The sequence below is a fragment of the Aspergillus karnatakaensis genome, assembly GCF_047715665.1.
Source record: "Aspergillus karnatakaensis strain CBS 102800 unplaced genomic scaffold BJY04scaffold_96, whole genome shotgun sequence".
Lineage (NCBI taxonomy): Eukaryota > Fungi > Ascomycota > Eurotiomycetes > Eurotiales > Aspergillaceae > Aspergillus > Aspergillus karnatakaensis.
This window is the reverse complement of record NW_027395808.1, coordinates 69,387-90,165: the sequence shown is the minus strand read 5'-3', so window position 1 is coordinate 90,165 and position 20,779 is coordinate 69,387. Positions and strand designations below refer to the sequence as shown.

The 20,779-nt window shown below is 49.8% G+C and overlaps 5 protein-coding genes across 5 annotated transcripts; 3 read left to right on the top strand and 2 right to left on the bottom strand.

Annotated features, from left to right (window-relative positions):
• Nucleotides 1–2: 2 nt before the first annotated feature.
• BJY04DRAFT_203116 (uncharacterized protein) lies at nucleotides 3–1,400 on the bottom strand. Its single transcript, XM_073713313.1, has 4 exons — nucleotides 1,114–1,400; nucleotides 1,035–1,063; nucleotides 841–984; nucleotides 3–778 (listed from the first exon to the last, which is right to left on the bottom strand). Exons 1-4 carry the CDS (start codon nucleotides 1,274–1,276, stop codon nucleotides 413–415), a joined length of 702 nt encoding a protein of 233 aa, XP_073564631.1. The 5' UTR covers nucleotides 1,277–1,400; the 3' UTR covers nucleotides 3–412.
• A 1,718-nt stretch (nucleotides 1,401–3,118) lies between these two features.
• On the top strand, nucleotides 3,119–4,671 carry BJY04DRAFT_211784 (uncharacterized protein; the record flags this gene model as incomplete). Its single annotated transcript, XM_073714453.1, has 5 exons — nucleotides 3,119–3,214; nucleotides 3,680–3,739; nucleotides 3,787–3,804; nucleotides 3,850–4,414; nucleotides 4,487–4,671. 5 exons carry the CDS (start codon nucleotides 3,119–3,121, stop codon nucleotides 4,669–4,671), a joined length of 924 nt encoding a protein of 307 aa, XP_073564630.1.
• A 170-nt stretch (nucleotides 4,672–4,841) lies between these two features.
• BJY04DRAFT_174210 (recombinase RAD51) lies at nucleotides 4,842–6,594 on the top strand. The gene is made up of 4 exons (XM_073709290.1): nucleotides 4,842–5,260; nucleotides 5,332–5,411; nucleotides 5,461–5,528; nucleotides 5,591–6,594. The coding sequence occupies exons 1-4, from the start codon at nucleotides 5,174–5,176 to the stop codon at nucleotides 6,400–6,402; spliced, it is 1,047 nt and encodes a 348-aa protein (XP_073564629.1). The 5' UTR covers nucleotides 4,842–5,173; the 3' UTR covers nucleotides 6,403–6,594.
• Nucleotides 6,595–6,822: 228 nt separating this feature from the next.
• On the top strand, nucleotides 6,823–11,164 carry BJY04DRAFT_233286 (nucleoporin Nup120/160; the record flags this gene model as incomplete). Its single annotated transcript, XM_073719943.1, has 3 exons — nucleotides 6,823–7,468; nucleotides 7,526–9,661; nucleotides 9,708–11,164. 3 exons carry the CDS (start codon nucleotides 6,823–6,825, stop codon nucleotides 10,907–10,909), a joined length of 3,984 nt encoding a protein of 1,327 aa, XP_073564628.1. The 3' UTR covers nucleotides 10,910–11,164.
• Nucleotides 11,165–11,350: 186 nt separating this feature from the next.
• abcB (putative ABC multidrug transporter) lies at nucleotides 11,351–17,085 on the bottom strand (the record flags this gene model as incomplete). Its single annotated transcript, XM_073719942.1, has 16 exons — nucleotides 11,351–11,385; nucleotides 11,722–12,002; nucleotides 12,183–12,581; nucleotides 12,651–12,731; nucleotides 12,784–13,402; nucleotides 13,451–13,566; nucleotides 13,610–13,681; nucleotides 13,737–13,860; nucleotides 13,909–14,250; nucleotides 14,303–14,465; nucleotides 14,521–15,305; nucleotides 15,355–15,588; nucleotides 15,646–15,925; nucleotides 15,978–16,204; nucleotides 16,252–16,789; nucleotides 16,861–17,085. The coding sequence occupies 16 exons, from the start codon at nucleotides 17,083–17,085 to the stop codon at nucleotides 11,351–11,353; spliced, it is 4,521 nt and encodes a 1,506-aa protein (XP_073564627.1).
• Between the last annotated feature and the right edge of the window lie 3,694 nt (nucleotides 17,086–20,779).

Below are 20,779 nucleotides of genomic sequence, written 5' to 3'. Positions count from 1 at the left end.
GGGGGAGAATGGTCGCCGATAATAATCTCGGCTTGGCTAAGATATCCGACTTTTTTTTTACTGCCGCTCTTGCAGGGCGGTCAAAGCATGGTTTGCAGGGTTTGCTTCGCGATAAGATTCTTGAGGGGAATCAATGCCTGAGGCGCTGAGAATCTCGATCTAACCCAAGATAAATTATTTCGTACTCTTTCAGTATATCCAGCATACATTAGGATTAAACAGTTCATCCAAGATGAAGAGAACCCCGCTCCAATAGAGCGGATAATGGTAATGCGAAATCTCACGCCAATACGCCTTCCCAGGAGACCAATAAAGATATCATCCACTCATGCAGAGTGAGCGCTCAGCGCCCAGAATCCGAACGGGCCCAGTGCGCTGCTCACTGCTCACTGCTCACCCTCACTGCCACTGCTTACGCTTCACGCACTTCAGAAACCTCAGGCGGGGCGGGCGACTTCATTGCGCCCATCTCCGAACTAGGAGGCGCTTGGGGCTTCTTTCGGCCTGGGAGGTGGAAGCCCAGATGTGAGGTTGGTTTGGAGGTAGATCCCCCTGATTGTCCGTCGCTGGAAAAGTCGCCGAAGCGAGAGAAGATGCCCTTCTTCTTGGGCTTCGCTTCTTCGTCGTCGAGGCCGACATCTTCGAATTGATCTTCCTCCACGGGTCGCTCGTTGAGCCGCTGGACGGATGTAGAGCTCATGCGGGAGAATCTCGAGTCTAGGGAGGTTCGCGAAGGCATTGCGTCTGCGTAGGTGACTGGCGATCGGGCAGAGATATCCTGCGTTAAATTAGTCAATAAGTAGACTGCGGGGTGGGATGCGATGGGAGGGGGGCACTTACAAAGGAGCGCCGATAGGAGTCGAAGGACTCGCGGGATATTGAGAACGGTTCGTTCTCATCAACTAGGTTTCGGTGGTTCGAGGATGATCTGGACATCCCTGGGTATTTGCGCGACCAGAAACTCTCTTTCTCTGGTGGTGAGGGCTGTGCGGTGTTAGTGTTCGTCGACTTGAGAAACTCGAGACTATACGGACCGGAAGGTATTCGCCATTGCAGTCGACAACTAATCATTTTCGATGAGACTATGTCCAGAGAATCATGACCAGTACATACCACTCAGCTTGTACTCAGGAGGCTCGGTTTCGTGACTTTTCCTGATACTTAATGGCGTCGAACGGTTGTCTTCAGACAACCGAGTATCGGGAAGAGTCTCGGCTCCTCCCCCGCTATTCGGAGTAACAGGCCGTCGCCCCAAAAAGTTACGGAATGGAGGCATTTGGGCGGTTAATGACAACAAAAATGATTTAGAAAGGAGAGTGAATGTGGCTGACAGGAATTCAGGGGTGGTGAGACGGAACTGAAATGTCTATAGAGTACCAGATGCAGAACCTCACATGATCGGTTGTTCGGTGGCTTTGGGGCCGGCGGGACTTTTATGAAGATCGCTGGATTGCATGCAATTTTAGTGCCCGATGGTCGACGTCATCCCCTCATTTGCGGAGTAATCTTGGTTCGCATCAGGTTGTTGTGAAAGAACTTACTTATCTTCGAAGGTCAAGGCTTAGGATGACGGTGAGTTACGAGTAATGTGATGGCCAATTGAGTTCCTCAATGACTGACACTCTCAACTTGCTTGCATTGCGCACCCCGCATCATGAACAGCATATCCACTCAACACTACATGGCGCCGCATGGCGGGCTACGCAATCACAGCCTCGTGTCGAGTCTCGCCCTGTGGATGTTCAGCCTTATGAAATAGTTCGCCCACATTAAATCTATGCAGAAGCTTGAACAATATGCACTGCCGCCGGAATAGTGGTTCCTGGAATGTCCCATGGATATGTCCCTGCCAATCTGAGTCTAATCCTCGTGAGCCAGAGTGTTCCGGTTTTCTACCATTGACAATTTCTACCAGAAAGCTAGCTTCGGAACCCATCCTGGTGCTATGTTCGCTAGTAACACACCACGGCATGGACGCTATACAAGCAAGTCAATCTGATTCTGCAGACCAGAGCATTCCGTGCCTCGCATCTATTGACCAGCACCACTCCATGCTGTGCTCCGCGCCTATCTATCCTATGCTGCAAATCGACCAACGGCTGTGCCAGATATACTTTTGTGGCAAAGCTAAAGGCTATATCATGCCTGCGTGTGTTTTGCTTTCATTGTATAAGACCTCGTAGCCATCGTTGAGAGGCTCAAATAATTGTGACCTACTTTCTATTCTCGAAAGGCAAAGCGATTGCGCAAGCTTCGGATAGCACTGGAAGAAGACATTCGAGTCCTTGTACTTGAGTTTTACTTAAGCTTTTTCGTCTCACTTAATACGATTTGAGTGCTTCTTTGCTTACAATTTCCTCGAGGCAATTGATTGAATCTCACATTACCAGCTGCTCTACTGCTACTTCACTCGTTAACATATCATACATACACATGTAGGATAATAACTTGCCCCGAGGAAGTCATACAAAGCATGTGGTCTTGAGAGGATACAGCGTGTTCCGATTTTTGTAGCAGAAGGAGTCAACGTTACTGACCTTCCAAGGAGGGATTTTATGTCTACTCTCATATGGTGATCTTGACTGTATGAGGGTCTCTTCTAGTGAAGTTGTTCGCGGCTCTTGAGAGAGAGGCCTGGCCTAAGGTTTGCTACATGTACTCAGCGATCTCTTCCATCATTTGGTTTCTGCTCGGGATAATTTTCAAGATTAAACAGGACATAAAGCTCGTTCTTTGCCCACGAAGGGCTGTCTGTCTGGTTGTATATAATTTGCAAAGGCCGCAGAGAATGTAATCGCGACCCGAACCCGTCTGAAGTGACATTTGAGAGGAGACAACAATGGATATAGTCAAGCCATCCAGCAAGTTTACCACATATTAGAACAATTAAACTGCGATAATAATGCGAATATTGACCTGGAAATAATTGCCATCAAGGAATATAAATTGTTTTTAGATGAAAATCTGTTATCTGTCATGGATAGTCGAGCGGAAGGTTAACCGTTAGTCAGTGACCTTGCTAAGGTCTTGGCCAGCGGGTACTGGTGCCCGGTACGAATCTTGGGGTTGTCGATTACACTCGTGTGAGTAATCCACGATTGCTGTACGGCATTAAGCAATGGAAGTGACCCTTGAGGGAAGCAATTCTGCAGAGACACCTCCACCCTGGGGTGGCGTCATCGGATTACACCGTCCTGTTACAGGGAATCTGGCTGTTTGGTTGATCGACTGTTTTTTTTTTTTTTGTTTTTGCTGCCATTTGGACTTCGTGAGAAGCCAACATCACTACATACGTAGATAGGCCGAATTCAATCGCCAACTGCGAGTACGTCTATTCGTCTTATGGTCCCCCGAGAGTCTGGTACTGTTAAATCCGTTGTGTCCGTGGCTTCCTTACTATACTCTACTCGACCACTGTCGCTCCTGCCTCTGGAACCATCACACACGACACACCAGGAGGCACCATGGCTCCTCTACAGCTGCACTCCATGAGTAACCACACGGTATACATATCGCAGCTCCATTTACTCTCCGAGATATACTGGACGGGCAATGAGACCTTTCAACCCGATAATCCACACCTTTCGCTCTCTCGACAAACATCCTGCGATCTACGAGTGCCTTAGCTTCCTGCCGACGAACCTTATTGTCTTCGCGTAGTCGGTCACACCAGACCTAGAGAGCACCGACAAGCATGGGATTCTGGAAGGGCTGGGCACTGTGGCAGAAGCTGAGCATTGTACGTGCTCGAACCTCTTGTCGCTACAGTAGAACTGACCGTTTCAGGCTCTTGCATTCCTCCTGGTAAGGTGACCGTCATGTATAAACCGGCATGACTGACAAAGGCAGCTGCTTGTCCTTGTCTACTCCTTCAGCATCCTCACCTACAATAGACGAAAGCTGAGAAAGCAGGCCGCCGAAGAAGCAAACCAGCGAGCAGAAGAAGGGGCCGAGGTGGTCGAAATCCACTCAGAGTCAAACGAGATACCATTCGGCGCCACTGCTTTGGAGAAAGGAATCGAGGTCGAGGGCATATGGACGATGAAGAGACACTCTCTTATCAGACCAGCTAGCATCATGGAAAAGAGGAGATCATCGGTCCTGGGCTCGCTGCTCAGACCTAAATCAGTCGCCAGCAGTATTCACACACCTCGTACGATCGAAGTTCAGACACCCCGCGCCGTCGAAAACGATCCATTGCAGGCTTTAAACGCGCTTGATGGCCAGGCTGATGTACTCGAGAGTATTCACATCGACACGTTCCGTTCGAGCAGGCCCCCAAAGCTCAATATAGGTGGTATCGGCAGTAGTGATGGCCAGAAGCTTGATAGGCCTCTTTCTCGAGGTTGGTTTGCTTCTCGGAGCTCATGGATGAAACCCATCGTGGGGTATAAGAGAATGTCGGCACGCGAGGGTAAGTACACTGACCGTCTACTGGCGATTGAACTGCCATAGCCGGCGAAAACACCTGCTTATGCTATGACAGGACGTCGTCGCGGTTCTTCTGAAGATTATAGGCGCAGATTCAGCAAGCTCTTCGACGAGACGCTCCCGCCTGGACCGCCACGTCCTACCGAAAAATTTCAGTTGACTCCCATTTACCAAGGATCATCAGAAAGCATTGGCAATGAGTCATTGGATAAGACCATTGGGCCGGTTGCCACGAAGTGAAGCAAGTACAGCCGCATGAAATTGACCGCTTGGGCGAATGGTTATGCATGTATACCTTGGATATTGTTATCCTCTGACCTGGGTAGTAACATAACGCACGGGATCCATGTAATTAAAGTGGCCAGGAGGAGTTCTTGTATTTTTGATTCCCTGACAAATATCAAAAGGTGGATGATTTTTAAGTCTGTTTATGTTCAGGCAACAGTGCCCTGCCTGGTAGCAGCACGTGACTTCGTGATGGCCCGACGCGTCCACGCCGTGTAAGCAGAAGAATATCGCAAAGGAGTGGCAAATCATATCGTCCTTGTCCTTCATAAACCGAGCACAAAACCATAGCAAGCGAAACCTCCCGAAAACTCGACCGAACAATCTCTACCGCAACTAAAGTCTATCTTGGCGAGTCATCCACACGCGGCGAAGACGCGTAGCTTTGTTGACACTGCTGGGTGGCAAGCCTTTCAAGATTTCCTGCGCTTTCAGACCTCGAAATCTTCGATTCAAGATGACCGCAGATATGGAAACTCAAGGTGATTTCGACGAGAGTGGACTCCCAGGTCCAGGAGCGCCCACTCCATTATCGTCCTTGGAGGTAAGCACTTCGCATATGAACCCAGAAGCCTGTTGCAAGCCTTTGAGAATGAAACAGCTAATAGTTCCCAGGGAATGGCGGGATTGACCTCTAGAGATATTAAGCTTTTCGTCGATGCGGGTTACCACACTGTCGAGTCGATCGCATATACGTACGTTCCCACCCATGCGGGAAGGTTGTCCATCGGCTTACAGATACAGACCGAAACGACTGTTGGAGACAATCAAGGGTATTTCGGAACAAAAGGCTACAAAGATTTTGGTTGAGGGTGAGTTTGGTTTATACAAGCGCTCGATGTGATCATTGATTCTAACGGACCTCTCCTGATAGCCGCGAAGCTGGTTCCGATGGGCTTTACGACAGCCACTGAAATGCACGCCCGACGTAGCGAACTAATCTCAATCACGACGGGCTCCAAGCAGCTGGATACTCTCCTCGGAGGTGGAATCGAGACGGGGTCGATCACGGAGATCTTCGGCGAGTTCAGAACGGGAAAGAGTCAGATCTGTCATACATTAGCGGTTACATGCCAGCTCCCCTTCGACATGGGTGGCGGAGAAGGAAAATGTCTCTATATCGATACTGAAGGGACATTCCGACCGGTTCGTCTGCTGGCCGTCGCGCAGCGGTACGGCCTTGTCGGCGAGGAAGTTCTAGACAATGTGGCTTATGCTCGGGCTTATAACTCCGATCATCAGCTGCAACTGCTCAACCAGGCCTCTCAGATGATGTGTGAAACGCGGTTTTCCCTTCTAGTCGTCGACTCCGCTACCTCACTTTACCGGACTGACTTCAACGGTCGTGGAGAACTGTCGACTCGCCAGACGCATCTGGCCAAGTTCATGCGTACCCTGCAGCGCCTTGCTGATGAGTTTGGCATTGCAGTCGTCATTACGAACCAGGTCGTTGCCCAGGTCGACGGCGGTCCGAGTTCGATGTATAACCCCGACCCCAAGAAGCCTATCGGTGGTAATATCATTGCGCATGCGAGTACGACGAGGTTGAGCTTGAAGAAGGGACGAGGTGAGACGAGAATCTGCAAGATCTATGATAGCCCTTGTCTTCCCGAGAGCGATTGTCTCTTTGCGATCAATGAGGACGGTATCGGCGACCCCAGCCCGAAGGATCTTGAGAATGATTGAGCGGGTGTTGCTTTTGAGATTTCATTATGATACGACGATTCATTGATTGACTGATTCCACCTGCTGGTCTGCTGTATTTGACGCATCGGTACATATTTATAATCATTTAGTAATATGGCATGTATACCATTGGAAGCATGTTCAGAAACAAATAAGAAAAATTGCCATTTTCCACTATGAAGAGGATGAGAGGAGAATAGTTAATGTAAGTCTGCTGTGTGCCTGCGGTGGATTTAAGAGCAGGCGGTGATGCGCGTTTCTCCGCCAAGCCTTGTTTTTTGAGTTGCGGAAGAGCTTCATTCAACTCAGCTTCTGCCCTTCAACTACAGCGGCCAATTCCTTCATTATTCCCCCACACCCGATGATGGAATCCTGAATGATACATTAAAAACCGTGGAAGGAGGTCCGTTGCCATTCGCTATGGCGGAAATTTACAAAGATACCCAGGTCGACCTCCGGCCGTACTCGCCCAACACCGTCGTCAACATCCCCATCCCATCCCAAACAAGCTCGCAAAATCGCACCCGATTTGCGATTTCCTCCCTTACCGGAACCGACGAGCCGATCGCGAAAGACGAAGATGAGTTTGCTAAACGAAAACTCGCAACTCAGGGTTCTGTCTACTTCCGCAAACGCAACGCCTACCCGCGGGCTTTTCTCTGGCGAGTCGTCAATGAAGGCAAGGTACTGGAGATTCAAAACGTGGATTTGACAAAGGGCGCAACTGAAGAGCACGAACCTGAATGCAATGTTACCCTGCGCTTGGATTTCCAGGAGGAGATTATCCCGTCGGGCGTCGCGTTCGCCGATTTAGCGGACCATGAGGTGTTGAGTGTTTTTGTTATCACGGGCTCGAGGGAGGTGCATACTTTGGCTTTGCGCCCGGAGTTCTTTAAGAGGGCGGCGTCGATTGATCAAGATGTTTCAGATTGGTGCAAATCTTGTGTTCCAGCGCCGTTGGCGTTCTCGAACCCGCATAGGTTGCATGCGAGCAGTCCGTTGGAGCTGTTTATCTCCCTTGATAACGGTGCTCTGCTGCGCTTGACGAGGCGGGCGGCTGATAATGGTATGTCCGCATTGCGCCCTGATTCACGGGGATAAACAGCTGATTTGACGCAATTAGGTTCGAATTGGTCACCTCTGACGCTCGACGAGAGAACTTGGGGTGCTTCGCTCCGCGGGCTGGTTAGGTGGAATGCGCAGCCTACAATCAAGTACAACGGTCGCAGTCTCGACGCAAATATTGCGAACGCCGTCGCTACTACCTCCGACCAGACGTACGTTTTTGCGGTCTGCCTGAACCACTCTCTTAAGATCTGGAATCTCGCCACGAACAAATTGGTTGCGACAAAGGATTTATTGGGCCGAGAACTAGAACAACCAGAAGCGCTGACTTACGCGTTGAACCCCTCCGAATCGTCGTTCATCCGTGTCTTCAATGTCGAGAGAGCTTTGGACGGTGCTTATCGCTACTACGTCGTGACATACTCGCCGTTTGAAGATGGATGCTTCAAGTTCTGGGCTGTCAAAGGGGGTCTCACCACTCCCTTGGTTATTGAAGATCTGTTCCCCGGCACTGCGTTGCGGCCTCTGGACCCAGATCCGAGTGGAAATATGTTCTGGAGCATTGCGGACTTCCAGGTCAAGCCGGCGGAAGAGGGAAAGCGCATGGAGCTCTGGGTTCTGTGGAGGAACAGCGGTCTCTACAGGCTATACACTTTGCATTTCAACTTTGAATCCCTGATTTCGGACTGGGATAGCAACTGGACATCTGCGGCGTCAGATACCCGTAGGCAAGAGCCTCCACCGAGCGCGGCGTTCTCCGACGTTGTTGACCCAACAGAAAAGTGGTTGAAATTTCTTTTACAGCCCAATAGGTTCGCGCCAGAGGTGCTCGAGACTGCCTTGGCGATTTACCAGGAAGCTCTCAAGCCGCTGTCTTCGTCAAGCACTCTGAAAAGAGCTCTCCCTCTTCCGGAGCGACTCTGCTCTACTATTGCAGCCACGGTGTCTCTTCGAAAATTCGATGATGATGAGATGGACTTCACACGGTACCGTTCCGACACGGACTCCAAATGGAGACAGTTCTGGCAGATTGCGGATGACCTCAACAAGCGGAGGTTTGAGCCTGTAGCTCTCGCGTACGATTCATACTACGAAACTCCATGGCTGCTACTCTCGGATAGCGCCGCAATTATTCGAGAATGCAGCTCAACAGAACTTCTCTTGCATAACCCAGGGTCAGTGCTTCAAAGCGAAGGACCCAAGATCGTGGACAGGTGGAGGCACCGGAACCTGGATGCGGAGATTGGCGATCTGTTCGAAGAGGCATCGCACTTGATCACAGTGGCTTCCAACTTCAGGACCAAGTTTTCGGCCGACCTTGACGCTGCTTGTCAAGGTGCCATCGAGGCGGAGATTTTTGCGGAGCCTTCATCTTCCGTCCAAGACAGGATGGACGCTTTCCGTGACCGGTGTGATTTTACAGAGCAGATTTCAAACCAGGCCTATGACGACCTGATATCAGAGATGAACCAGCGCCTAAACATCTATATGCTATCTAGCGAGATCTTCTACAAGCTTATTCAGACCATTCCGGCTTGGTTCCCAGCGAAAGATTCCAATTTACTTCCCACACATTTCGGAGTTAAGGTTACTGTGAACGGTGTCCAGGAGACGATACTGTTTACGCGACGAATCCTCATCGACCTTTTGGTGCTGGTTGTGTTTGTCGACGGAGAGGTGCAGCAAGAGAATGGCTCTACCTTTGATGCTGTTGAGCTGTATGTCGAGTTGATCACACTGCTCCGAGAATACGAGATGATGCTATGGCTCAGCTCGAATACGCGCAAGTCTTCTGGGAGATCATCGAAGACAGCAGAAAGCTCGCCCGTTGCGTCTTTCTCGCTGAAAGATACGCCCAACAAGGATAACAGGACAATCACCCTTCTGGAGGATTTGTTTGCGGCCGACATTAAGCCCCGCCAGGCTGTGGGCATTCCCCAGAGCTATACTATCACTCTTGGCATTCAAGATGTGCTGTCCTGGGTGACTCGTCCAGGGGAAGTGGCTTACCCCAACGCTCTAGTCTTTATACAGTGCGACCTGATCGCTAAAGGCAACATCGACCTTGCGTGGGATTTCCTCCGCTTCCAGGCGAGTACCTCGTGGTCAACCTATGTTAAGGGACGTCTATATCTGGCAATGTCAGAGCTCGACACTGCGGCATTGTATTTCCGGAAAGCTGCCTATATTCTTTGTAAGTCACCACCTTATATTTACAACTTTTCACTAATGTCGTTTAGCTTGCGGAAAGGCACTAGGCAATCTTCATGAGATGTCGTCGAGCCTCCTTGATGAGCTCTCAGCAGGCCTCTTCCATTCAGGGCTGCCAAAATACTTCTACCATGTACTTTCAGTCTTCGAGCAAGCTCGTGCATTTTCTCATGTTTCAGAGTTTGCCGGGCTTGCACTTCAAGCTCTTGCCAGTGAATACAGAGGCGAGCAGGACAAAGCTGTCTCTCAATTGCGCACAGATATTCTCTCCCGCTTGTTTTATGCTTCGCTACAGACCTGCCAATTCGATCAGGCGTACTCCGCACTTTCTCGATACCAGGACCAAGCCCTGCAAAAAACCGCCCTCGGCTCCCTCATAACCAGCATCCTCGCCGCTTCAGGTCCTGGCACTGCCGGCCTTGAACAAATCCTCCACTTCCCCACATCCCTCATTCCCAACATCGCCTCCCACGTCGACGAAATTCTCGTCTCTCTCGCCCGCAAACAGCCCAACTTCACCTCTCTTCTGGACACTCAAAACAAATGGGTCGAAGGCACAGTCGACTACCAACGTATCCTACAAGCATACCGCATCAAACGTGGCGACTACCGCGGGGCTGCTGAAGTCGCCTACCATAACGTCGAGCGCCTCCGCACCGCCAGAGATACATCGACATACCACCTCATCACACGAGCCAAATCCGCAGACGCCCTCCATGACATTCTGGACGAGGATGACCCGGAGAGCAACGAAATCCGTCACGAGCTGCTGGCACTCATCAACCTCCTCGCCTGCGTCGATAAAAGCGAAGCATACATCCTCGTCGACAAAGAGGAGCCGCACCCAACAACGCCCCGTACGCTGTTCAAACCCACCACCACCGAACAACCCACCGAAAAGCCCACCGAACCGGCTCCCCAGGATGACGACGGAAACGTCTTTATGGATGACGCTGATGCCGCAGCTACAGCTGCAGCCACTTCGCGCCACGGCTCAATCGCAGACCTCAAAATCGCCAGATCCCCGTCCGCTGCAATCCCACCTCCAGCGGCGCCCGTACAGGGACCAAGAAAGCGAGTCATCGTTACCCTGGATCACCTGCGGCGCGAGTACCAGTCCGAACTAGACCGCGTTAGTAGGATCGAGCGCGGCGATTGGGAGTTCGGACTAGATGGGTTCGAGAACGAGGGCGGTATCGGAGATAATGATGATACGATGGTGCTTGCCTAGATTGGTGGTAACTGAAGTGGTTCGGTCCGGTTCCTTCCCAATATCTGGTGGACTCGAACCTTCCATAGCTCGGTTAAGACGATATTGCATTTTCTTTTCCTTTTCCATCTCCTTCTGTCCCTCATCGAATGCGTGTGTTGTTATCGTTGAAATCGGCGGTGTACGGTGGAATTGAATCTTAGGTAGTTCTTTCTAGGTATTCTGAAATCTATTGAGCCTCTATGAGAGTGTGTATGCTATGGATGAATAATTGGCTTCTTCGAGTCTTCTCTTTCCTTTTGGTCTCCATACCTGCCTCTGCCTATGAAAAGCTTGGTAAGGTGGTTTTGCACACTTTCCACCACGGCTTTACTCAGGCATCGGATTTCAAAATCCTTGCTTCCTGAACGTGGGAATTTGTTCTCCATTATAGCAAGGCTGAACAATCTTCTATTCATTACCTTACCCAGGAGATTGACAATAAGCTAGGAGGAAGCCTTTATCGATATAGAAGCAGAATCGTTAATTAAAAGCATAAGCAAAGCAAAACGGAAACTAGCTATACTATTTGGCATATAACCCAGACGATTCAACCCAACTCGAGTCAAGTCAGGCAGTGAGAGCACAGACGATAACAAAAATGAGAGACATCATCTTTAGCCAGAAACATCAACGCAGCAACTCAAGTGATAACTAGATAACCTACTCCCGATGAGTAAAAAACCAAGAAAATCACCTCAAAACCTCAATCCCATCAACATCCACATCTCCATCCCCATCTCCCTTTTCTCCTCTGCTACTCATCTTCCCCTTCCTTCTAGCACTAATCCCACCATGAGCCTTGTTACCTCCACCACCACCATCACCATCGTTATCAAAGCTATACCCACTCCCATCGCTTAACCCCGCCAAAAACAACTTTCGGAACCACCCGCCCTCACCACTAAGCAGTTCATAAGGAACACCAACCTCGACGATTCTACCGTTCTCAAGAACGATGACCTTGTCGTAGTCAAGCACGGAGTCGAGTTTGTGTGCGACGGTTAGGATGGTATGGGAGGCGAACTTTTCGCGGATGATGCGTTGCATGAGGGTGTCTGTTTTTGGGTCGATGCTGGGTTTTTTCCATTAGTTTCGAGCAAGGGTTTCTGGGGTTGAGGGTGAGGGTTTGTATGGGTGATAGGAAAGAGAGAGAGAGTGAGTTGAAGGTAAGTAAGGGGGAGGAACTTGGAAAGAGCAAGATATGGAATGAAACGAAATGAAAAGAAATTGGAATAGAGCTAAGGGGACATACTTGCTAGTCGCCTCATCCAAAACCAGCACATTGCCCTTCCTCAGAATCGCTCTCGCCAGACAAAAGAGCTGCTTTTGCCCATGTGAGAGGTGCAACTCGTCAATTGAGACATCTAGACCACCGGCAGCGAGAACCTTCGTGTGTAGATTTACGGCTTTCAGAGCGTTTAAGATCTCCTTGTCTGACAGTGCAGTACCTTGGCCTGTGTCTGTGTTGATGCTAGGGCAAGCATTTACCCTCACACTTCCTTGGAGAAGAAGTGGGCTCTGCGAGACACCGTTTAACCGAGCGCGGATTTCCTGCCGGGGGAGTGTGGTGATGTCTATGTTGTCGATTTTGATGGTGCCGAAGTGGAGGTCAATCAATCGGAAGAGAGTCATTATGAGGGATGTTTTACCGCTGGAATTAGTGTAAGCAACGGGCTTTGAGAGAAATGAATGAGGCTGTAGAGAGTTAAAGGTAGTTTACCTTCCCGTCCGGCCGCAGATGGCGACTTTTTCGCCTGCATTGATTGAAATGTTTATGTCGTTGAGCACGGTTTCGTCGGGTCTGTACACTGTTAGATTAGTATCTATCTGCCCAAGGAATCTGCTAGACTCACCTGTATCCTGCAGACATAGAGGTAAATTCGATAGTTCCCTGCGCTGGCCAATTTGGAGGAACAGGATTACTCTCTCCAGGTAAATCCTCTGACTTCACCGTCTCAGTAAAAGTCTTGACTCGCTGTATGGACCCAATATGAGTTTCGAGATTAGTCCAGAACGTCACAAGCAACTTGATGCTCTGGCTGAACATAATAACATTCAGCAGTGCAACGCCAACATAACCCGCACTAATCTCGCCTCGTAGTGTCACGACAAGAACAATCAGTAAAACCGCAATTCCGGCAACAACTAAGTCGAGCGTAAGTGTGAGCCAGCGTTGCACAGCATAGAGGAGGTAAAATGGCCGCTGGGACCGATCAAGGAGCTGGTAATGCTTATCCTGTAGGGATTGCTGCCAACCAAATGCACGTAGGGTGATGAGGCCACTGAGGGAGTCAGTGAAATGTGAGTATAGGGGTGCTTTTGCTTCAAGGTCCAGGAAGCGTAGCTGTCGTGACGTGCGGAGGTAGATCTTCTGGATGGTGTAGACTATTAGAAGGACAAAGGGAAATGATATTGCTGCGTATTTTGAGGCGATGCCCATGAAGATCATTTGGCAGAGGCAGAGGACAAGAGCTAAGCTCACTTATAAGCAAGGTAGGTTGTGGGCTTTGAGAGACATACTGGCGAATGTGTTTATTGCTGCGACTGGAAGTTCCATGTCGATTAATTGCAGGTCCTGACTAAAGCGATTGAGGATGGAGCCACTGTCTGTAGTGGAGAAGAGAAGCATAGGGGCACTGGATGATTAGCATAGGATTTCGAAAACTGGAGCAGGCGTACCTCAGGACCGTGGCAAGAAGCTGTCTGTGAAAGACTTCTCCTGACTTTGGCACCATATTGATAATCATTTGCCTGTGATTTAGTGTGAGCGGGAGGTAAATTGAATTCGAGAGTATAGGACACCAACCAGGTACCAGCACACAAGCAAATCATACCGACCACACCAAGCATTGCGTATATACCTAGGTAGTATCCTGTACGCTCCCCGGGGTTGGCCTCATTTGAGCTCGCCCAGAGCTTTACCCAAATACCTGATAGATTAATCAGTACAGGTACACAAAAAGAGCGCAGTGTCTTACTTGGGAAGGAGATGCAGAATATAAAGCCGGTGATTGCCACGAAAAAGAAGATTGTCGATAGCCACCCAATTGAGCGGATATAGTATAGGTAGACGGCTATGTCGCCGTTTCCACGGTAGTTCTCGGACTCTGTGTCTGAGCGTTTGCCAACCGGATAACCATGCATATCGGAGGAAAAAGTCTTGTCCCTCGTGGTGGACTTGATGTCTGTATCTGAGCGACCAAGTGCAAAGCTAGCGATGTAACCACCTGCAGAGTCGAGAGCTAAGAAGCTGCCTTGCTCCGTGATATAGCCATGCTTGTCAAGGACAATCGTATGGTCAACAAATGGAACTCGTTTAACTGCAACAAGAGTTAATGGTGAGGCAACAATAGTAACATACTGAATGATTACCTGATGATGAGGCCAGCAATACAGTTGCATTGATTGAGCGCAAAAGGCCGTGGTCCCCCAACAGATGCTGGAATACATGGTTCTCCGTCTCCGTATCGAGGCCGCTGAATACATCATCGAAGATGACAAGCTCTCTTCTAGCATATACTGCTCTTGCAATCGCCTGAGATTTCGAGCATTAGTCACGCTGAGCACGATGATAGCAACACAAAACATACAATTCGCTGGCTTTGCCCGCCACTGAGAGATATACCCTTGCTTCCAATGACAGTCTCATCACCATGCGGCAGTTGTGCAAGGTCTTTCGTGAGTGCACAGGCATTGATAACCGAGTTATACCAAGTTGAGTCGAGAGGAGACATGGCGATTATACAATCCCGTATGGTTCCGTTCATATGCCATGGTGACTGATCGCAAAAGGCCACACTCTCAGTTGCCAGTTGAATGGCCCCGGTTTGGCATGGCACTTCGCCGAGGATAGCTTTGAGTAGGGTCGACTTTCCACAGCCAGATGGACCGACGAGCATTGTAAATGTCGCCGACGGAATGGAAATTGTCACATTGTTCACAGATGAGTCTTTCTGTGGATCCCACCCAAATGATCCATTTTGGATTAGGATCATATAACGCGGAAGTGATGATGAGGAGCCTTTAGAGATGGTTGAGGAGCCGGATTCGCTAAGAGCGATCTCTAACTGGGTGACAAGAGTGAGCGGCTTTGATGCCTTCAACGGCTCAGAGGGAAGTATCAGGATTTCGTTTCTTGCGTCGATGTGACTTTCCTTCTCCAGAAATACCTGGATCCTTGCGAAAGAGCCAACAGACCCCGCAAATGCCATTAAGGCCATGACGAGCGATAAGAGCGGGTCTGCTAATAGAGCGAAGAGTGAGAGTGCAGTGAAAACTGTTGATGTATCTAGAGCATCATCCTGACCTCGGCTGTGTGCAATCCCTACAAAAGCCCCGAAGGCGAAAATAGGTGCGAAAATCCGTGTTAACCAAGCTGCAAAAGCACATTAGCGCTGGAAAGTATGAATGCTCCCCATACTAACCGAAGGCCATATTCCAAACTAGAAGTTTCCGGAACTTTTTTGAGATGCTCAGTTCGTCCGTCCGTAAGTTATGAACAAACTTCATTAGATAGGTTTGGAGACCAAGCATCTTAATTCCTTTCATCGATCCAAGCATAGAAGAGGTCGCAGAGATACGTCTCTCGATAGCTTCAAGCCACAAGGCTTGCCGTGCTACCACCAGGGCCATTCCAAATAAGCACCCAGCTAGAGCCACTATCCGGCGCATGCAGTCAGCAATGTTTGTAACCATGAATAGCGGTCCGAGCCTACCAAGTGATACTCCCACTGGAACCACACAGGCCACGCCCAGCTCTCTTTCGAGAAGAAAGATGGCCAATGAGATTTCAGCAACATTCGCCCACATCTCGTGTATGGTTTGCCAGCCTTGCACGATTCGCTCAATATCCGCACTCATTAGAGTCACCGACTCGGCCGGATCGGCATCCTTGAGGTTCAGTGTGCACGCTTTGCTGTAGATCATCGAGACTATTGCCCCTCTAATCATTGTTATGGCGCGATAAGTTAGGTGCTGTTGTTGCCCCATCGTAACCTAGCCAATAGAGTGTAAGTGTAGTCCATATACCTCCTGGAAGTAAACTTACTCCCATCCCAACGTACACGAGAATGTATGCCCCAATCAACCCATATCCGGTATTGTTCGTCGCGCTGTTGACAGGCTCCGTAGAAAAGGCCAAAGACCTATGCAGTAAGAGAGGCTGGCAGAAATTGAGAGCGACAAGAAGAGTTCGAGGGAGGATTGCTGCGCATATCTGCCATTTGAACGTTTTCAGCGTCAGGAAGAGGAGGATATTCGGGTCTTTCTGCGCAACTAAAGCGTATTAGCACAAACAGAAATGAGCAGCGCGCTGGATGTACCTTTGTCCCAAGCTGCTTCTAGAGCCAAGTGCAGGCGCCTCGAAGATAACTGCTTGTCAAGGACATAAAGGTCGTCAACGATAAGTGATTTTGAAAGCCCCTGCCGAAAAAGCGGGTTTAACCACCAGAAGAGAGATTTGTTAAATATCCCACCAATGGTTTCAGGCGGATAGGCGCGGTATTCATCTTGGAGGATTGGTCGTTTCTCAATCGATTCGAGGACAAGGAGGGCAAGTTTGAGGACGAGAGTGGCAGTAGTGAGAGCTGCAATTGTCTTGCTTGTGCCCCCACTCTGCCAAAGCCAGAGTGTTCGCGTCTTCGCGATATCGAAGAGAGAGGAAATGAAGAGATAGACGCTAAGCAAGAGAGAGGGAGTGGTGGAAAAGTTGTGTTCCGCGTAGGAGAGGAGGCTAAGGAGGAAGAAGGCGGAGGTGAAGATGGAGTTGGCCGCAACAGAGGCATCGGTTCGTGGCGTGGAGGGGGTCGCCCACTGCGTCGTCAAGCACAGCTGCACCATCCCTAGACAAACCCATGTGGACTGCACATATGATGGCGTAATCAGTGAGTGCTAAGCAGGCTTGATAGCACAGTGGTCTCCAGGTAACTCACGAGTTTGACATACTCCAGCGCCGATGGTACTACTTTGCGAAGCTTCTGGAAGAGATGCCAAATCCGCCATGGTAGAATCAGTGATATGATGGATACAGGTACAACACCAAGAATCACTTCTTCGAAATGCAAAGAGAAATCAAACCCCCCTCGGCACGGCGTTGGTACTGGACGAAGAGAGTTGTCCGCCTGATAGCAGAATAGAATGGGGGATTGGAGCGCCATCAATGGTTTCTACGGTTGCCGTCCATGAGAGAAATTGTACTGATACTGATAGTCAGCGACAATATCTTATAATGTGCTAATCTCTCCGGAGACCTGACTCTCTCGCTCTGTGTTTCCTGCTTTGCACCTATTACGTGATTTGGTTTGAGATGTTTCAATGGAGTGTTGGAACGTGGGTGTATAGGCATGCAATAAGGCCCACGTTTCCGCCGAGAAACTTTGCTGGCGCGATCGAGCACACGCGAACTAGAGGCTAGTACAGCGTCAGGTATCGGTGTACCTATAATTATCGCCGTCGCTTATGGAGAAAAAGGGAGGAAGGAGGGTGGCCGTGATGTAGCGGGTGTGTATCACATCACACGTAGAAAAGGAGTAGATCCATAAATTGGAATAAACCTCAGATCGTTCCTATAAACAGAGTCTGATTCGCCCTGTTCTAGAGCCCTATGTACAGCCAAGTTTTGGATTGAAGTACAGAGAATCCCAATGGAAGAGTCTGGTAGTGGCAATAATAGCTCCTGCCCCCCTCGCATGGTGCGTGGGACAATTGACCTGCTGGAGCAAATCCCCGACCAACACGAGGAGATATGTTGTGTAACATCAAGCCTTGTTGTTATTCCGAGAGTCGAATCGGTGGTTATCCTGCGACTCGCTTGAAATTTCCGACATGTTGGTGCGCTATAGACCGGGTATGCGTCGTACGCTTGCAACTCACGAAGGATCCCTGAGTTGCCTTCAATTGTATGAGTTTGTCAGGGTGGCTTGTAGCTGTCTTCAAAAAAGGGAATCCTTCTGTACCACGTTCAATGCGATGGAAGATCAGGATATGCGGGATCGTGGGAAAGAAACAAAGCGCGTCATTGCTCAATTGTAATGTCGACGGCCACAAGCCTGCAGTCTGGTGATTCTGCTAATGACCGTTTCTGTGGAGAGTCGTGACTTCACCAGCCCACGCGCTATGATCGCACATTGCGATTGCAACTGGATTAGGATCCTGGTTTTGATTCATAATCAGTTTTCGCCTGTTCATCGAATGATTCTTCTCCAGTTCCGGGACTTGATCACGCCCAGTTTGACCATATGCTCGGCTCACGAATTACTTGGCTGACTGCGAGCTGAGGCAGAAGACTTCACAAAAACCAGGCACCCTTGCTCAATCTTAGAAGGAAGAGAGTTTTGGCGATCGACGACGGTGTTTGTCCGCAGGCCAAGTGATTAGAAGACGTCAGAATCCCTGTCAAGCGGGGGAGCGCCGCGAAGGGTTCGAGGGCTGAGGAGGCGCTGCCGAACCGTGGCCAGGGCGAGTGAAGTTCTTGTCCTTGCTTCCAAGCCTTCTCTGGCTTTACTCAATTCCTGCAGCAATACGGCCTGTCACACGCTATAATAATAGGCTTCGGTGGCGCCGGGAGATGGCGATCTCAAGTTTTTAACCCATAATGCTGCTGTTATGCACCCGACTGGGGTTGCCAGCAGACAGGGATAAGTCCTGTTTGGGTTACGCCTGCCCAGATAGCTGTAGCATCGAGCTAGACTGAAATATGGTCCTCATCGGTTCCCCATCGGCTCCAAATTCTAGGAGAGCGAGATCGTAGATACCACTCTCATGTCAAGTAAAGGCTGAGTCAAGCACTCGATCTTCCCTGAAAGCGGTAGTCGTTGGATACTGAACTCAAAGCTGGCCAGGTACTCCGAATGCCCAATTATTTCAAGGCCGAACAACGATGGTAGGGACTCGAACGAAAAAGCAATTTCGTCTCAGCACTGCGGAGAACGACGGCTTTGATCGTCTGCATCCTGCAGCGACTGCAGTTCATTAACCAGCTAGTATGGCCGAATGGACATAGACAATATGCAGCTAACGGCCTGTCATCAGCCCCCCAATGCTCTGAAGCTGAACAATTCGACCTCGCAGTTTCCTCCCTTACAGACTGATTTATTTCAATGTGCACTGCTTCAACCTATGCACCAGTGAGTTGACGAACTTCAAATGGTTTAAGAACTCTTTACACCCCAGAAACTGACCCGTGTCCTCTGTCCGCTCTTTTTACCCCCTGAAAGAGGGTTGACCCGAAACCCCCATCAGCAAGAAGTTTAAGCCGATATAGCAGCACATCATCCGCCACTGAAACACATCGGCCTAGGATACTGAAGACCAAGACCAGGTAGAACTTGGGCACTAACGCCACGTCAACTGATATTGAGGAGAAGGACTGATACCTTCTCCGGTGTACGCGGGGGGGGAGGAAGGCCTGATGGAATGGCGTTGGATCCAAACCTTCAGGGACGCCAGAGGCCAATCAAGGGGAGGTGTGTAAAACCAGATTGGAAGTACAGAGAAACTCGCCTCCTACAGCATGTGTTTTCTTTGGTGGGACCAAACACCGTTCCACCTGACAGTCTCATTGCATCGATCTGAAAGGGATGATCATGCCTGTAATCGCAAGTCTCGTCCCAAATAGCATCTGAATCTCGGATGCGAATAATGAGCTGACATCATATTCTAGCAGAAATGCGAGTAAAGCATGGGTTGGTCCCTGGAGGCGATACGTGATGAACTTCTCACGACTGACTCGGTATAGACCCTCGTTGGACCGGGCAGCCGATATAGACTTCCTGACAATGAATCCCTGATGCTGAGCAACCATAAAGAGTTATGTAAAACCCTTTTGCCCTGGCAGATTCTAGTGCTGCGGAACACCCCGGAGGTAATGCCAAACTCTGCGTATGCTACCAGTTCCTCCGAGGACGCTTGATCGGTGGATTCGAGAAGATGAGACTTGCATTCGTAGTGACTGAGACAGAATTGAGACATGTGCGTAGCCCACAGTGACAATCGGAAGTGGTTGGTTGAGAAATCCATCCTGCATTCATGATTCTGGAGACTCGCGAGGTTCGTGCGGGTGCTTCCGTCATTGTCGAGGACGTGACCGAGTGGACTGGCTGGACCCAACTCCATGCGGTCTTTCCTCGCTACCTAACTCCATCTACCTTCACTCTTCGGCTTCCTGTCCACAACAGCAATAACACATACCAAATCAAACCGTTGATCCAGGCTTAATCGCTTCATACTGCTGCTTTGACAATGTCACCTGAGCACAGCCCGACGAGGATCATCTCAGCCTCCCCATGGAAGTCCCGGAACCATGCATACAGACTGACACACCCTCGTACGCCTTGTACCATTTCACTCGATTCCTCAATGGTTAGAAATTGAGCAAGTCTAAGTATGTATGATTCTGTGCTGCCCCGACCCGGCGTTCCTTTTACCACTTCGACGCCACTCTGTTACCAATCTTGAACAGTCCACCATGTGGTCTGCTGGCTTTCGGGGCTGAATCCATTGGAAACTCGGCCAACCACTTTCAGGATTCGAAAGCCATCGGGCTAGTTTGGGCCTTCCCCACCTCTCTCGAGGATAAGCAAGGAAAAAAAAAACTGAGTAGATTCGGCAACTCAATGGCTTGACGACCAAAGCCCTTGACCGTTCGAGGCGGTTACCCACTATTGGTCACTCAAATGCCCATATTGGCGTCTGCGAACTCTACGAGAGCTGCCACGGGGTTGCATTGTTAGCTCTACGAGGCTATTTTTGTCGGGCAAGGCAATGGTCCGCCGCATGATCAGATGGGAAGTTCATTTAAATCAGAAAGGCGTACCTGGCTCTGAAATGTAAGCGAATTCCTCGTCTCCTTCT

Coding starts and splice junctions, on each gene's coding strand:
- BJY04DRAFT_203116 (XM_073713313.1), bottom strand. CDS start 1,276: ATGCCTCCATTCCGTAACTTTTTGGGGCGACGGCCTGTTACTCCGAAT. Junction 1,064..1,113: donor TCCTGAGTACAAGCTGAGTG/GTATGTACTGGT, acceptor GAAAATGATTAG/TTGTCGACTGCAATGGCGAA. Junction 779..840: donor ACTCCTATCGGCGCTCCTTT/GTAAGTGCCCCC, acceptor AATTTAACGCAG/GATATCTCTGCCCGATCGCC.
- BJY04DRAFT_174210 (XM_073709290.1), top strand. CDS start 5,174: ATGACCGCAGATATGGAAACTCAAGGTGATTTCGACGAGAGTGGACTC. Junction 5,412..5,460: donor GTCGAGTCGATCGCATATAC/GTACGTTCCCAC, acceptor TTACAGATACAG/ACCGAAACGACTGTTGGAGA. Junction 5,529..5,590: donor TACAAAGATTTTGGTTGAGG/GTGAGTTTGGTT, acceptor CTCTCCTGATAG/CCGCGAAGCTGGTTCCGATG.